We start from the raw sequence: 17,450 nt of genomic DNA, 5'->3' as shown, positions 1-17,450 counted from the left end.
AGAGTAACTCTTCATTTTATTTACTAATTAAGTGACAGAATAGTGACAGAAACTTAAAAAGGTGACATATTTACAGCTTACCCAATCTTGGGTTTTAAATTGCAACAAATTCTTATGTCATTCTTGTGTATGTAAGTCTGGAGGCTATAATAACTGTGGCTAAATGAGACCAATTATTTACACCTTTTAGATGATTTTTGAAATCAGGAAATAGTATTTTGTATTGCATCAGGTTCATAGGTTCATGAAAGCAGAGAAGAATCAGTCCATGAGAGAGAGACGTCATCATAGAAAATCACTGTTGCCCTGAAATGGGCTCAGTACAGGCAAAATAGAAGCTAGGATAATTGGATCAAAATCCACTTTTAGTGACTGTCCATATACTGAGAGGACATTTCAGGGACAAAAAAATGTATACTGTTGACATTGAAGACTTTAAGTCTGCAGAATTACGTAGATTTAATTTCTTTACCCTTTGGCCTTTCAAGTCAAAACTAGGATTGGGGTGTGGCGGGGAATCAGGTCACTTGCTGTATTACACAGCCGTCGATGCCCTTCACCAGCCACTGCTCAGTGGGCTACACAAGCCTGCCCGTCTTTTCTTGGGGCAGGGATGGAAAATGGGAGGGTAGGGTGAGAGGAGAGTAATCAAACTGGATTGGCTTCTTAAAATTCAGAAGATTTGGGTGAGGGTGAAACTGAACATTTTGTACTTTTAAGGACCACCAAATGTCTGCCTACTGCTTCACCACAGCTGGAGAAACTAAAGACTCATGCTGTTTTGCTGCCGGGTCAGAGATGCTTTTTTCCCGTATGAAAGAGGGGATGTGTTGTACATAATCTGTGCAACATTATGAAAAACCTTCAGACAGACAAAATGGTGCTAGAATCGAATCTGGCCTGCGAGAAGTTCAGTGGCACATAATTTTTCTTTTAATAATCTGTATTGAGCCCTCCTGACACCCAATATAATCTAAAATGGCGTTAGTTATGTATCAGTGACCCCAAAAAGATTTGTTTTTTTTTTCTAAATGTAGCATACCAGCGAAGTTGCTAATAACATTGAATCATTCTGTACACGTTCTATTTTGAAAGGAAAAAACACTTTCTGATTTTTGTATGAAATTGTATGAAAGACTACTTTTCAGCCATGACTCATGAGCTCCATCTCATTGCAGCTACTTAGGTTCTTATTCCCAAATGTCTGACGACACCTCCAGGTGCCTTAGCATGTCTGCTACACAAGTGTCTTATTCATCGGCTAAGGCTTCGCTCCATTTGTTGAATGTTCTGAGGAAAGCATTATACCCTTTCTGTAGATGCCAGTGTTTATGTGTGGAGTCACTAATGTACTGGTATGTTGGATTTAGTGATGAACAGATCTGAAATAACCTGGTTTTTTTTCCATTTGGGTTGTTTATTGTTTACACTGTACATTACACCCTTCAGGGAAAGCACATAGAAAAATGCTACCTACTCACTTTCTCCTTAAATATTCATAGTTTGAGCTACTTGGGCATGTGGGAGAAAATGAACACAAGGAAGAAATACATGAGGAAATACATGAGAAAATACATGTAAAAACACAAGCAAGATTTATTAAATCCAAATCTCCTCTAATGAGAGGTTTATAGTAAAAAAGAGAAAAAGTCATAATGTTATATTATTCTTATGTGTACATGATTAAATTGAAAGCCAGAAGTTTTAATTAAGATACTGAGGTTTATTTAGGCACCTCTCAGCATGTTGGATGTAGTTCAGGAATGTTCTGAAAAAGGAAGCTTGTTTATTAAGTGAAAAATGATGTGTCTTTTGAAGCAGGCATAGAAAGTCAGGCTACCCTTTTGGAATAAATATCTAAAATTTTATCACCCAGCCACATTTATAACTGCATTCTAAGTTTGTAAAACTTTTAAATCAATTTTTTAAATTAAATTATTTAAAAATGATGCTTTTTCTGTCTTAGAAAATTAGGGGACATTCATGTGACCCTAAGGTGTAGATTAGACTTCAGCACCTTACAGGTCATAGATGATTTTTAAAATCAGGAAATAGCATGTCATATTGCATTAGGTTCATAAGTCCATGAAAGCAGAGGAGAATTGGCCCAAGAACGAAGAGAAGTCCTTACAGAAAGGAAATCACTGTGGCTCTAAAATAGGCTTGGTATGGACAAAATAGAGGCTCAGATAATTGCATCAGAAACCACTTTTAGTGACCATCCACATACCGAAGTTTTAGAAACATGGTTGTGGTAATTTATCTCCATCTGCCAATCAACAGGCATATACTGAGTGATTCCTGTATATAAGGCCCTGGGTTAAGTACTGGGGCTCCTCGTGTATGGGCAGAACTTTTTGTGATAGAGAAACCACTTGTTAGCACTAGGAACATATCCAAGTCACTCAGCACTGAAGTATGTTAGCAGCGGGGAATCTGTGTGGGTCTGCAGCAACCTAAGCTCTTGCCTCCTCAAGGAAGAACAAGGCAGAGGGAGAGGCCAAGGCAAGTTTAGAGCAGAAGTGAAAGTTTATTAAAAAGTTTTAGAGCAGGAGGCTGGGTGTGGTGGCATACGCTTGTAATCCTAGCACTTTGGGAGGCTGAAGTGTGCGGATCACTTGAAGTCAGGAGTTGGAGACCAGCCTGTTCAACATGGTGAAACCCTGTCTCTACTGAAAATATAAAAATTAGCCAGGCGTGGTGGCATATGTCTGTAATCCCAGCTACTTGGGAGGCTGAGGCAGGAGAATCGCTTGAACCTGGGAGGTGGAAGTTGCAGTGAACAGAGAGCGCCATTGCACTCCAGCCTGGGTAACAGAGTAAGACTCCGATTAAAAAACAAAAAATTAGAGCAGGAATGAAAGTAAAGTACACTTGGAAGATGACCAAGCAGGCTAATTGAGAGATTCAAGTGCATGGTTTGATCTTTGACCTGGGCTTTTATATGTTGGCATATAAAAGGGGTTATATTACTTCTCTTCTGATTCTTTCATTGGGGTGGGCTGTCCGCATGCCCAGTGGCCTGCCATCTCTTGGGAAGGGCCGCATGCGCAGTGTTTATTGAAGTTGTACGCATGCTTACCTTAAGCGGTATTTCCCTTAGCAGTGGAACATTCCCAGAGGTAGGTCCTATACCAGTTGAACGCCACCATTTTGCCTCTTAGTGCTCATGCTTCAGCCCACTCACCCAGCTCTCGAGATCTTATGGGGAAGTGGCTGATCACCAGTTTCAGGTGTTTCTGTCTATTGGGAACTGCAGTTCCTTGGTGCCAGCTGCAACCAATCATTATTTTAGAGCGAGAGAGAGTTTAACAACCACCTAACCTTCACCTGATGGCCACCTGACATTCCTGGTTGAGTGGGGGGGCCCTCTCCAGCCGTGCTCATGTCTAATACCTAATCTAGCATCCCTACTATGAACAGATGAGGGCTACACCGAGACATTAAAATTAGTCAAAGAGCTGCCCGAGGACAGTCATGCCGTCCACAAAGACAGGTGGTAAGGGAAGAAGCATTGTGATGATATGTAGCAAATGTTTCCTTCAATGATGGCTGACATGCCCATTCCCAGATAACAACAATAGGTCAAGGCAGACATATCTAGAAGTTTTGGAAGATTAAAAACCTTCACATTTCATGTACTTAGAAATTGCTAAGGGGATAAAAAATTACTCCCTAAGAGATAAATGCCTAAGTACATGTAATTCTGTAAGGTTAAAGAGAGCCCAAAAGAAGAGGTAAAATAGTGGCAGGGCGTGGTGACTCTCGCCTGCAATTCTAGCAGTTTGGTAGGCCGAGGCGGGCGGATTACTTGAGGTCAGGAGTTTGAGACTAGTCTAGCCTACGTGGGGAAACCCCGTCTCTACTAAAATAACAAAAATTAGGCGGGTGTGGTGGCACGCACCTATAGTCCTAGCTACTCAGGAGGCTAAAGTAGGGGAATTTCTTGACCCCGGGAGGTGGAGGTTGTAGTGACCCAAGATGACACCACTGTGCTCCAGCCTGGGAGACAGAGTGAGACTCTGTCTCAAAAAAAAAAAAAAAAAAAGAAGCAAAATGCCATCTTCATTTTTCCCTATTTTCTCATTATTTCCAACAAAAGAAAAAAACGTGCAAACTTTTCTCTCCTCAGGAAGTGAAAGCGTGACAGTAGCTCAGACTCTTAGGGAACCCACACAGGATCTTTGCACGTGCGTCTCAGCATTGGCATTTACAAGCTGGCTTTTTAGAGTTGTTTTGGTCTTGTGCACATCATCCATATTTTATACAAAGTTGTGGTATGATCAGTAAGTATCTCCTCCAACTTCATCCTGAGCACACTGCATGCATGAGGGTGTGAAATCTTTTCGTAACAAATAATCATGAAGTTAGAACTACATGACATAAGCTAATTCAGGTTGCCCAGAGTTCCACTTGATTTATGGCAAAACAAGTACTAAAGTTCAAGAATTTGACATAGACATTGTGAACATACTTTATTTCTAGCCTGTTTACTTATTAGACAACAAATCCAGCATTCCTAGAAGTGCCTGTTTTATCTTCACTAATTGTTTCCACACGCAGTAAAAGGACTCAAGTGAATTGTAGAAATCAATTCGAAAAGAATATGCCCTTTGAAATGTTTCTCCATCTGGATACAGACTGTAGGTTTAAGCATACAGTGGTGGGGAATGGAAGGTGTAAGGTGACCCTGGAGTTTTCATACTAGAGAGTGAAAAAGTCTTGCCTACAGCTAGGATTCAAAAATACCATTAGATGAATCTCTTCTTATGGATACTATTAACTTGGGGTTGTTTCATTTAATTTTCCTTTTGCTTGGTTTAAGACCGTGTACTATAGGAATTATACAGTGGCTAGTGACTTCATTGTCTGACGTTTTCAACACCCTTTGTTATTTCTATCTTCGCGGGTGAGCCATGGATTACTTTATCATCTGGATGCTTAGAACTCTGAGCAAGTCATGTTCTAGAACTATGAGACTAAATGATGAAGAACTTACATTGGTAATAAAAAAGTTCTGAAAGTCTGTGGTTTTCATGTGTGAAAGACATGGCAGGAAAGATCTCTCAGGTACTGTGAACCATAATGCAATTTTCCTTCTCTTCAAAACCTCAACTTCTAAATGGCATTCACTGTGTTTTTTAGTGTTTTTTTTCTTCTGTATGACACAAATTAACCTGTATTTTTACCATAAAGCTAGGACTCAAATACTAAGAGGTTTGACTCACCTTAGGTGGAACTTTATATAGTACTTTAACAGAAATATTTGGAATCCATTTCTGCTTATAAAGGTATCAAAAGCAAGTGATACTAAAGCGAGTAGGTTCACTGTTGTATACTAAATACAGACCTTGGTAAGAGAGAATGAGGGATTTTCGAGTATGGTCCAGAAGATAGTCTCAGAAAGGCTAAACCAGCCACGGTTACTAGCCGTGCACGAAGCCAGTAGTGTCTAATCTTACAAATTCTGTTTTCCTGCCAAATGGGATTTAGAAGCAGCTGATAATTTAATTTATTACCACTGGCTGTTACTGGAGATTTTATTTGGTTTCTCAACTCAGTCCTTAACAAGAAAGCAAGTCTTTGTTGAGGGCACAATATCAGTATGGCAAAGCTAAGACGAGCCTTCTGTGTGACTTGGGAAAGACCAGCAAGAATGGATCAAGGAGTGATTTTCCATATGTTCTCACTGTGACAGGTACTTTCTCTATAGACACGGAGGCTAAAAGCAGTTTAAGAGCTGCTTTGCCTAAACAGTACATAGTTCAAAGAGATAGGCCCTGCGTCCATTGTGTCTCTGGTTTTTGTTTCTAACCCATTATATAAAGGAACATCCCAGTTTGCTTTTTAGAGAAAAGTGCAAGAAAGAATCATTCTCTGGACTTGCTAAGTCTCTTAATTGTGACACAACTGTTCTAAGCAACTGTCCTTGCACAAGAATGTCATTCATCTGCTTCATCTGCCAGCTCCTTAGAGATGAGGGGGGTTTGTTTATGTGTTAGCAGGAGGCAGAAGGCCCTGTGGCTCGTCCAGTGGCCTGATTTCCCTTGTTTGGAGGCTTGGTTCTGAGTGAGAGTTCAATAGCCTTTGCCCAGGCGGCTTCTCAGACACAGGGTGTGGTTTCCTTAGCTCACTCTCTGCTATTTGGTTGCTTATGGCAACAGGATCCAAATAACTTGGACATGTGTTTGTATAAAAAAACCTGGGAATGGAACCCAAAGTGAGAGTTTGGGGCTGTTCAGTCAGTGGAAGAGCTGCGGTGAGTACCAGGCAACTGCTCATTTCTTTTCTCTCATTCTTTCTCTCTAAATTACACTGGATGTTTGCTAGCACAATAACCATGTTTGTGGATAGTTTTAGAAAATAGCCTCAATTCTTGTGTGTTTTCTGTGCAAATGAAATAATTGTTATCTATTTACCCGTGTAAATTTCTTTTTCAGGGGGAGAGGAACAAATTAGCATATGTTTAAAGAAGTTGAGAGCTAATAGAAACTCACATTTGGTACCTTTTTTGGTGGCAGAGTTCTATAGGAAATGCCTTGCCAAAGGGAGTCGCAGAGTGCCTTAGCAATGCTTGGGATTGCAGGCGTGTTGTCTAGGGCCGCAGCTGGGGAGGACACCAGGGAGGGAAGAGGGTTTGTTCACACGGAGGGAGTGGAAGGGATTCTTGGAATAATTTTTTCCAGACTCTATTTTAAGATTATAATTTTTAAAACAGCACGTATCCCAAATGATAATACTGGCTACACTTCTATGAGCATATTGATCCTCACTTGCTTGAATCAAGCGGGTATTGGATTTTGCTCACAAAGCCACCCATGACTATAACAGATAATTCACGGTTGCCAAACTCGCCTGTACCAATTGACAATGCCATGTGCGTAAGTTCTCTCTTGCTATATTGCTCTGGCCTCAAAAGTCGGTAAACTGTCTTGGACAAACCTCTTTAGGATCTATTCAGGAATGTAACACTTTTCTCCTAGATTTCAAGCCAATTTAAACATTTTAAACAAATTAACAAGGATTGCTTAGGTGCCTGCTGTGGTACAGAATGAGCTGTCAGTTTCTATTCTGATGAATAGACTTTTATAGATAGGAGGAACGGGAGGCCTCCAGAGGATACTACCCTCTCTAAAAAGTGAAGGAGGAAGAGCCAAAAGCGGGTGGAGAGGCTTCTTGATGACAACGTGGTGGGCTCAGAGAAGCTGCTGCCTACAGGCGGGGCCCCTGCTTTCCTGCACCCCTTTGAGCCTCTGCCCCACACTCTTACTTTGTGTAAAACAACTGCTTCTCACCCGCCTGCCCTATCACACCTCTCCACTCCATCGGGTCACTGCTCAATAGCACAATAGCATTACCCGGCCGCACCTCCCAGCATCCTGTCCCCTGCCTGGTGACTCGGCCAACATGGCTCTGATCCACTTGTCCTCCTCCGTGTCCTTTGTGAATCAGCACAGTGGTATATCCGAACAGGGGCCTCTACCATCTCCCCAGGGAGTCACTGGCCATCAGCCTTCTGGCCCCGACGGGCACTTTCGTTCCTGGAATCATAGTTGAAGTATCTGTTGTCTTGGTGCCTGGTGGTCAGCTGTGCTGAAGGCGAAGCTGGGTCCTGGTCCCCAGACCCCATGGACTCCAAGGCAGCATTGCACAGGTGCCTCTGGGTGCTGGGGCATTTCTGGTGGTCATTTGTCCTGTCTGCTTGCCCCCGCAGGTCCCTCCAGCTATAAGGTGGGCACCATGGCGGAGAAGTTTGACTGCCACTACTGCAGGGACCCCTTGCAGGGGAAGAAGTATGTGCAAAAGGATGGCCACCACTGCTGCCTGAAGTGCTTTGATAAGTTCTGTGCCAACACCTGCGTGGAATGCCGCAAGCCCATCGGTGCAGACTCTAAGGTAACGGGCGTCCCCATGTACCAATGGGCTGGGCTGGGCTTCAGAGTGTCCTTTCCCCACAACCATGGCAGCAGTGTCTGGCTGTGAGGATTTCCCGGCATCACTGTAGCCGCCTTGAGGTCTCGAGGAAGCCTCCTCCACTCCCCAGGCCACAGTGGCCTGAGCTGTTTAATGTGGGGCTCGACTGGATGGGTGCCAAGGACCTTGCCAGCTCTTTTGATTGCATTCTAAACATTTTAAGAATTGTGAGATTTTTATCCTCATCTCAGCGTCCCTGCTGTTACTCATAAGAACTGTCACTGTGGGGCCGTCCCAGGTGTAAGGGACTGTGTCACCTCAGTGGTCAGTCCCGGGGAAATCCGCCTTATAGGTGGGCTCCTGCCACCACCCCCAGCACCCCTCACGGCGGCCCCCTGTCTGCTTGGTTTCCAGGAGGTGCACTACAAGAACCGCTTCTGGCATGACACCTGCTTCCGCTGTGCCAAGTGCCTTCACCCCTTGGCCAATGAGACCTTCGTGGCCAAGGACAACAAGATCCTGTGCAACAAGTGCACCACTCGGGAGGACTCCCCCAGGTGCAAGGGGTGCTTCAAGGCCATTGTGGCAGGTACTGCCCCCTTCCCACCCCGGGTTCCCAGGGAGGAGGCCCTAAGGGCAGATGTGATGAGGGCTTGCTTGTCACGGTGGGGCTAACGTTGCTCTGAGCTGCTTTGAGATCTTAGCATATATATGTACACATATACATACACGTATATATGCGTACACATATATGCTCGCACACACGCACACACTCGGAGACTAAAGAACACTGGCGAGAACAGCCTGTGGCAAGAGAATGAAGTGAACAGTATGTAGCGCTTTCTCATTTGGGGGTAGTAAGTGATGAAAGCATGCTTCTTCCTCAGGGTGTCATTGTGGGCCAGTCAGTCCCTCATGTAACGTCTAAGTGCACGCAGGGTATAGAGGTGGGGGCATGGGGGATTCAGGCATCGGATCCTAAAATAATAATGCTGGGGTCACCGCCCATGACAGAAATCCCGGGTTGGCACAAGCACAATTAGAGCACAGGTAGGTTAGTTGGAAGTGTGAGGCCAGTAACTGCAGGGCCTGCATCCCCTCACCTCTAGGGGTCTGGGGAGGGGAGCTGAGTGGATGCAGCCCCCTGCAGAGCCTGTCAGTGGGGCCATCCAATTGCTTCCTCCTGCAGGAGATCAAAACGTGGAGTACAAGGGGACCGTCTGGCACAAAGACTGCTTCACCTGCAGTAACTGCAAGCAAGTCATCGGGACTGGAAGCTTCTTCCCTAAAGGGGAGGACTTCTACTGCGTGACTTGCCATGAGACCAAGTTTGCCAAGCACTGCGTGAAGTGCAACAAGGTATGCTTTCAAGGGAGTTCGGCATTGACCGCTGTTTCCAGAAGTGTTTGACGGTTTGCAGAGCACTTCCACACACACTATCCCATTCCATCCTCACGACAGTCCTGTGACGTAGGAATTATTATTCCCATTTTACAGATGAGGAGACCATGGATTAGAAAGCAGTGCCGCAGCCAAGTCGGCTGTCGGTACGCATGCTCAGCCCCGTGGTGCGGGTGGCCCATACGGCATGCTGAGCCGGGCAGCCCTGACTCTAGAGGCCTGCCTCTACCACTTAGGGGCTGTGCAACCTCACATAGGGGCTCGCCTTCTCCGAGTCTTGGTGTCTTCATCTGTAAACTGGGGATAATAATGGCCCCTGCCTCCCATGGCTGCTGTGGAGATTAAATGAGATATTGTATACCAAAGCGCCCAGCACGGTGCCTGGCACACAGTAGGCATTCAACAAAATGGTTGTTGAATCTGAATCCGGTGCTACACTCCCTGGTCTAGGCCATCACATCTGGAGGAATCACTTACCAGGATCAGCCCTGGCATGCCGATTGCTTTGTGTGTGTTACCTGCTCTAAGAAGCTGGCTGGGCAGCGTTTCACCGCTGTGGAGGACCAGTATTACTGCGTGGATTGCTACAAGAACTTTGTGGCCAAGAAGTGTGCTGGATGCAAGAACCCCATCACTGGTAGGCTAAAGAGTCCTTGCTAAGTCTGCCAGGCTAGGTTTTGCGCATGGTAACCATCTCTCATTTTCCTGTCGTCGGTTTCATCCACAAAGGCCCCCAGAGAATGCCCTTCTCCCCCCGCTATTGTCATCCCAAAGGTCCCACAAGAGTTTGGATTCGTCCCCAGGCCAGGTTAGGCTTTGCAATACAGAACACTTCCTGACTACTGCTGACTAACAATGTGGAGAGTTCACAAGCCTGAGACCTGCCGGCCACCACCGGCAGGCACTGCTACGTTGCAGGGGGATTCTGGGGGGAGGGGCGGGAGGAGGGTAGAAAGAAGGGGGGTGGGGTAGGGTGGAGAAGGGTAGGGGAAGTGGGAGGGGAGGCCGAAGAGTGATAACCCGGGATTGTAACACCCCGTAGCTGAAGGCTAGTTCAGAGGTGCCTGTTGGCAGGGTTTTTTTTTTTTTTTCGGTTTTCTGTTCATTTGTTTTTGCGATCAGCAAAGCTAATCACTTCATTCCTCATCTCGCGGCCGCGATCCACGTGCCCTGGGCCCTTTCCCTTGCCTCCAATTTTCCCATCTCCCCGGGGAGCCTTGAAATGTACATTTGAGAAGACTTTTGCCATCCTCAGGGAAAAGGACTGTGTCAAGAGTGAGCCACCCAGTCTCTAAAGCTAGGAAGCCCCCAGTGTGCCACGGGAAACGCTTGCCTCTCACCCTGTTTCCCAGCGCCAACCTCCGGGGCAGGCATCCGGGTGGAGAGAGGACTTGTCCCTCGTGGGTGGTGGTTCTTTATAGAAAAAATCGAAGCTTAGCAGCTCCTCGAGGCCCGGTAAGTGCACACCCCACGAACAGCCCAAGTTTGCCTCCTGGTGGCCACTTTGATGCCATGGCCCTGACCTAAATCAAAGAAACTGGTTATGCTGGGAGGTCGGTGCGAGTCACAGGGCAATAGCGCGGTGGCATGGGAACGTGGGGTCTTTACATCAGGGAAGCCCTTGGCTGGGCTCCGGCTTCTTCTCAGGTCCTGGAGAGCCATAGCAGGGTTGCGGCGGCATGGGGGACAATGGCGGCGTGGGGGACTGTGCACGATGGAGTGGAGGAGGGGGTCTGGGAGCCAGGCAGACACTGGCTCTTGCGGTGCTTGTCGGTCTGTGAGTGGGGCAGGTCGTCATTTTATCTCTCTGAATCGTGGCTTCTTTACCTGTATTCATTCAGCTGTTTTTCTTGTCTTCTTTTGTTTTTTTCCCAGGGTTTGGTAAAGGCTCCAGTGTGGTGGCCTATGAAGGACAATCCTGGCACGACTACTGCTTCCACTGCAAAAAATGCTCCGTGAATCTGGCCAACAAGCGCTTTGTTTTCCACGAGGAGCAAGTGTATTGTCCCGACTGTGCCAAAAAGCTGTAAATTGACAGGGGCTCCTGTCCTGTAAAATGGCATTCGAATCTTGTTCTTTGTGTCCTTACTTTCTGCCCTCTACCATCAATAGGGGAAGAGTCGTCTTTCCCCTCTTTAAAGTTCTCCTTCCGTCTTTCTCCCATTTTACAGTATTACTCAAATAAGGGCACACCGTGATCATATTAGCATTTAGCAAAAAAGCAACCCTGCAGCAAAGTGAATTTCTGTCCAGCTGCAATTAAAAAAAAAAACTTAGGTAGATTGACTCTTCTGCATGTTTCTCATAGAGCAGAAAAGTGCTAATCATTTAGCCACTTAGTGATGTAAGCAAGAAGCATATGAGATAAAGCACCCACTGAGCTGCCTCTCACGCCTCAGCTGGGACCCACCGTGTATAGACACACGACATGCCAGAGCCGGAGCGGCCGCTCCGACTCACTGCTCACCCTCTTCTGTGAGCAGGAAAAGAACTTACTGACATGCATGGTTTAACTTCCTCATCAGAACTCTGCCCTTCCTTCTGTTCTTTTGTGCTTTCAAATGACTAACAAGAATTTCCAGAAAATTAACATTTGAACTTAGCTGTGATTCTAAACTCACCTATCCCCATACTAACGTTCGGTTTCCCCGTGTGGCATGTTTCTGAGCGTTCCTACTTTAAAGCATGGAACATGCAGGTGATTTGGGAAGTGTAGGCAGACCTGAGAAAACGAGCCTGTTTCAGAGCAACATCGTCACCACAGATACTTCTGGAAGCTTAACAAAACTAACCCTGCTGTCCTTTTTATTGCTTTTAATTATTTTTTTTTTGTTTTTAATTGATAGTAAAATAGTTTATGGGTTTGGAAACGTTGCATGAAAATATTTTAGCCCCCCTCAGATGTTCCTGCAGTGTTGAAATTCATCCTACAGAAGTAACCGCCAAACTCTAGAGGGGGAGTTGAGCAGGCGCCAGGGCTGTCATCAACATGGATATGACATTTCCCAACGGTGATGAGTGGAATCCCTTGTAACGTAGTAGTTGTCTGCTCTGTGTCCCTGTGTTAATGAGGACTATAAAGTCCCTTCTCTTGTGATTCCTAGGACTTATGCTCAAGAGGAAATCTGGATTTCTATCTACTGCTTTACCTGAAATGCAGGATCACCTACTTAACTGTATTCTACATTATTATATGACATAGTATAATGAGACAATATCAAAAGTAAACATGTAATGACAATACATACTGACATTCTTGTAGGAGTGGTTAGAGAAGCTGATGCCTCATTTCTACATTCTGTCATTAGCTATTATCATCTAGCGTTTCAGTGTATCCTTACAGAAATAAAGCAGCATATGAATAACCTGCCTCCTGTCTTTTCATTCTGCTGGGTGGAATCACTCTAAGGTGATACTCCTGACCCAGAAACCCAAATGACTTCTTTTCCTTCCAGGATATACTCAGTTCAGTGCAGTTGTACAGAACATAGGAATTACAAACAAACCTGTAAATACCACATTTAATTGAGTTAAAAAAAAAAAAAACACTCTGACCTAAAATGGTATTTCCCAGATTTTCATATCCCCAAAAAAGGATGACTTGGTTTGATTTGGCCAAGGGTTTAGGGAGGGAATCCCTGAGTCCCCCAATTAAGCATGGTGCTGAGAAACCATCTCAGTCCCTGTCTTTTGGGTGCTGCTTTGCTGTGCCTTTCCCTTTGTGCCCTCTGGAGCCCAAGGTCCAGGTTGAACATGACCATCTCAACCACAGCTCCCTCCACTTGACAGCCGAATGAGATCCTTGCTGCTGCTTGTGGGCATGGCTCACTGAGGAGGCTGTCCCTTTGGGCCCATGCACTTCAATTAGGGGGAACACGCAGGGATGCTGTGGGCAGAGGCAGGGGTTGGCCTGGCACTGAGGCTCCGCAGTTGCCGCTAGCCTAGTACCAGACACCAGTGTCTTTCGTTCACCTCTTGAGGATTGTGTTCTTGAGTCATCTAACCTGCGCCCACCCATGTGGCCCTTACGGCACAGCACAGGAGGCCCCATGCGACAGGTGTCTGCTGCACTCTCCTCCCAGTGGAAGAGGCTTCAGACCATAATGTCCCCTTGTCAAACTCCAGGCAGAACTGGGTGGGAGGAGAGGGTGTTAGTCTTAACTGGGCCCCATGCTGAGGGTAATAGAAGCAAAGGGCAGATGCCCTTTGGTGCTAACATTTGCCTTCTGAGAAGGGCACTGAACCTGTCAGCTAGAAACCATGAGCACTTTCAGGAAGGTGGCACATCCCCTTGTGTGTGTTTCCTTACAGGAATTAGCTGTGAAAACCTCAAAACCAATGAAGTCTATGTAGTCATCTGGGGCCCCAGGAAAATGAGGCTGGGTTGGGAGATGGAGAGTGGCTGCCCCCTCTGGCTGAGTTCCTGAGGCTACAGCAAGGAAAGGAGCCCCGCGGGGAGAGGGGAGAGGACACAGGCCTGGGATGGAGAGGGGGGCCCCACTGCCTTCACTAAGGGCTTTGGCCCCAGCTTACGCTCTGGATCCTACCCACGTGCTGCTTCCCATTCCAAACTCTTCCTCACTGCAGTCCTTGGTGCACCCTCCTTCTCAGCCCCTTCCACCCTGATGCCCCTCCCCATCTGCCCTAGATTCTATTCTCTGCACTGCATTCGTTTCCCTTACTCCTGCTATCCCTTTGCCCTTCTAGCCTGCTTGGCCTGCAAAACCTGAGTGGATGGCTTGAGATCTGCGGAGGAAAAGCCACGCTGGTCTAAAATTCCCAGTCCCACCACTCTGCCACTTGGCCCAAAGTCCCAAGACCGCCTCCACCACCCTCACCCAGGAGACTGAGGCCTATCTGGAGTCTGCTTCTAGCTATTGCTTGCTTCATGATGCTTGCCCTTCACACTTCTGCATCTTGTGAAGCACCTACACACATCAAAGCCAACCCTCACGGCTGACACACACCATTGCTCCCATTTCCCAGATGAGAAAACAGAGGTTAAGAAGCTTGCCCAAAGTCCCACAGCTAATAAGACAAGTCACACCCTGGGCACACCTCTAGCATATCACTCATCACACTAAATTGTCATACAAATATACACATCACAATAAAACCAGCATGCACAGTGCTCAGTACTTAGAAGGCACTTTGTTGAATACCTGATTTTAAGAGTGACACCCATAAGGCTTAGGAGAAATGAGGGTAAATTTCCGCTTAACAATTTGTCAGCAGAGAAACATTTTCTCCCTCATAATGAATGGGATCAGAATGTCAAGAACCTCTCTGCTTGTGGTTAACGGGGTGGGCTCTGGCACCAGGCTACCGGGATTCAAATCCCGGCTTCTCAGCCACTTTCTGGTCATAAGACCTTGGGCAAGTTACTTAAGCTCTCTGAGCTTGATCCTTCATCTGTGAGACCTAAAATTTCTACTTTGCAGAATCCCATGTGGGGGATATAATACAAGTGCTTAGTGAGGGGACTGGCACCCAGTAAAAGCACTCAATGCTAGCAAAGATTTTGTCCCCAGCACCGAAGACACTGCTCTGGTGTCTGTGACTCACCCTGCAAGCCTCAAGACACTGTGTCCACTCCCAAAGCAGTGTGGGGTGTTGGCTTGAGGGACAAACTTGGGTTTGAACATCAGCTTTGCCTCTTTCCAGTTGTGTGACCTGGAACAAATGCTGCTCTCCGCAAATCTCGGTGTCCTCATAGGCAAAAATGAATACCCACACCTCATAGGGTTGTTGTGCATTGAAAATGCCTGGCAGGGCACGGTGGCTCAAGCCTGTAATCCCAGCACCTTGGGAGGCCGAGGCAGTAAGATCGCTTGAAGTCAGGAGTTTGAGACCAGCCTGGCCAACATGGTGAAACCCTGTCTCTAGTAAAAATACAAAAATTAGTCAAGTGTGCTGGTGTGTGCCTGTAATCCCAGCTACTCAGGAGGCTGAGGCAGGAGAATCGCTTGAACCCGGGAGGCGGAGGTTGCAGTGAGCCAAGATCATGCCACTGCGCTCCAGCCTGGGCAACAGAGCAAGACTATCTCAAATAAATAAATAAAATAAAATAAAATATAATGCCTATCAAGTACCTGGCATATTGCACATGTAAATCTAACTACAACGATTACAACACAGTTGGGGAAATTCAAATTATTTGGGTGCCTAAAACCCATCTGGAAACACTGTAACTGGACTGGTTACAGCCTCCAGGCAAGGAGGCTGTTTTGGAGCCTGTTTCAACCAACCAGGCTGGCCAGGCACTGAGGGGTGTGGGGTCACCGAAAATGACAGGGAATTGCCCCCTGACATGATAAAATGTCATGCACAGGCTGCCTCTATGCCCTGGCTCCTTGGCCCTAGCTGCTATTAGAGGTATTCGAGAACAGTGGAGTCAGAACTGAAAAGGCTGCAGAGATTGTAGCAGAGCTCCCTCATTTGACAGATAAGGAACAGGGATCAGAGAGGAGCAACAACCTGCACTAAGTCACATGGGAGCTAGCAGCCCTCTCGGCTGGGTTCAGGTCTTCAGGGGTCTGTCTGGCACTCTTTATGGTATTTCACACTGTATTCTTGTGCTTTTTAGGGATTGGAGCTGTTAAAAGCTTCATTCCACAGGCAGTGTCCACAATGACACAGGAGCAGAAAATGCGCTGATCTGCAGAATCTGCTGCTAGAGGCCAGGGGTCTGTCCCTCCAGGGAGAGGACACCAGGAAGGGAAATGCGAGGCAGCAAAGCGTGAGGGGAAGGCTAGGTCAATGTCCATCACCTTGGCCTTGTAAACAGGAACATCCTGGTAGACAGTTTCAATGGATGGATCAACAGAACCTGGCGCCACACTTAGCAGTAAAGAGTTTCCAGGTCAGATGAGACACATGGAGGTGATATGTTTGACAGGAATGGGATGTGTCTAGTTTGTGCTGATTCAAAAGTATACAGAATGCTTTAGCACGTTCAGTGGGGAATGGCTACCACCATTCTCATAAGCACCAGACCCCAAAGACTGGGGATAAACAAGGACCTTGCCCTATCAAAAATAAAACCTAGTAAAGCAGAGGTCCCCACCCCTTGGGCCAGAGCCTGGTGCTGGTCTGTGATCTGTTAGGAACTGGGCCGCAGAGCAGGAGATGAATGGCAGGCAAGCAAAGCTTCATCTGTATTTACAGTGGCTCCCCGTCACCTGCATTGCTGTCTGAGCTCTGCCTCCTGTCAGAGCAGCGGTGGCATTAGATTCTCATAGGACTGCTCACCCTATTGTGAACCACGCACGTGAGGGATCTAGGCTATGCACTCCTTATGAGAATCTAATGCCTGATGATCTGTCACTGTCTACCCCCAGATGGGACCGTCTAGTTACAGGAAAACAAGCTCAGGGCTCTCACTGATTCTACAATATGGTGAGGTGTATAATTACTTCATTATATATTACAATGTCATAATAATAGAAATAAAGTGTACAATAAGTGTAATGCACTTGAATCATCCTAAAACCACCACACCGCACCCACCAAAGGTGCATGGAAAAATTGTCTTCCACAAAACCAGTCCCTGGTGCCAAAAAGGTTGGGGACTGCTGGAATAAAGCATGATTTAAGGTTGGAAACTAAACACTCACAGGCAGATCAGAACATTTGTTTTGCCACTCACAGTAACAGTGATGTCATTGAGTATGTAAAAGAGCACAATTAACTGCCTGAGCACGCACGCCCAGACTTTTCAAAGCAAGAGGGTTTCCTCATCCAAGGTGAGCACCAAATGTGAGAATTGAAAGGAGTGAGGGGAGGAGGGAAAGGGGAGTGATTGCTTAAAGGGCACAGATTTTCTTTTCAGGGTGACGAAAATACGCAAAACTAGATAGTGGATAAAGCTGCCCAGCCTTGTGAATATGCACTTTAAAATGGTTAAAATGGTGACTTTTAGGTTATATGATTTTTATTATGATAAAAAAAAAAGCAAGGTCAGCACCATAAAACAGGGCAAGAAAGAAACAACATAACATTTTTTTAAAAAAAAAAATCAAAAGATACTGTAGTAATAAGCCTCAACTTACACAACAGAACCATAACAGGGAAGAGTAACAAGCACTGAAATAGTTGCAGGAAGACAACCAGAGCTTGGAAATGCACATCTAGGC

The 17,450-nt window shown here is 46.2% G+C and overlaps 1 protein-coding gene across 11 annotated transcripts in view; it reads left to right on the top strand.

The window, feature by feature from the left end:
* FHL1 (four and a half LIM domains 1) overlaps positions 1 to 12,680 on the top strand; it is a 63,816-nt gene extending 51,136 nt beyond the window's left edge. For 4 of the 11 annotated variants that reach the window (XM_021669376.2, XM_021669377.2, XM_064360922.1 and 1 more), the window contains 6 exons: positions 7,715 to 7,896; positions 8,329 to 8,503; positions 9,104 to 9,273; positions 9,766 to 9,952; positions 10,571 to 10,770; positions 11,191 to 12,680. In XM_021669376.2, coding sequence (XP_021525051.1) covers positions 7,741 to 7,896; positions 8,329 to 8,503; positions 9,104 to 9,273; positions 9,766 to 9,952; positions 10,571 to 10,770; positions 11,191 to 11,274 — 972 coding nt within the window. In that variant the 5' untranslated portion in view covers positions 7,715 to 7,740 and the 3' untranslated portion in view covers positions 11,275 to 12,680. Of the gene's footprint in view, positions 1 to 5,274; positions 5,699 to 6,103; positions 6,260 to 7,714; positions 7,897 to 8,328; positions 8,504 to 9,103; positions 9,274 to 9,765; positions 9,953 to 10,570; positions 10,771 to 11,190 lie in introns of those variants that run through there. The other 7 variants (XM_021669379.2, XM_064360934.1, XM_064360939.1 and 4 more) reach the window with 4 other exon arrangements.
* The last annotated feature ends 4,770 nt before the right edge of the window (positions 12,681 to 17,450 follow it).

This window comes from Aotus nancymaae, unplaced genomic scaffold, assembly GCF_030222135.1.
Source record: "Aotus nancymaae isolate 86718 unplaced genomic scaffold, 86718_ANA_hifiasm-v0.15.2.pri h1tg000004l, whole genome shotgun sequence".
Taxonomy (NCBI): domain Eukaryota; kingdom Metazoa; phylum Chordata; class Mammalia; order Primates; family Aotidae; genus Aotus; species Aotus nancymaae.
This window is presented reverse-complemented; position numbering and strand designations above follow the sequence as displayed.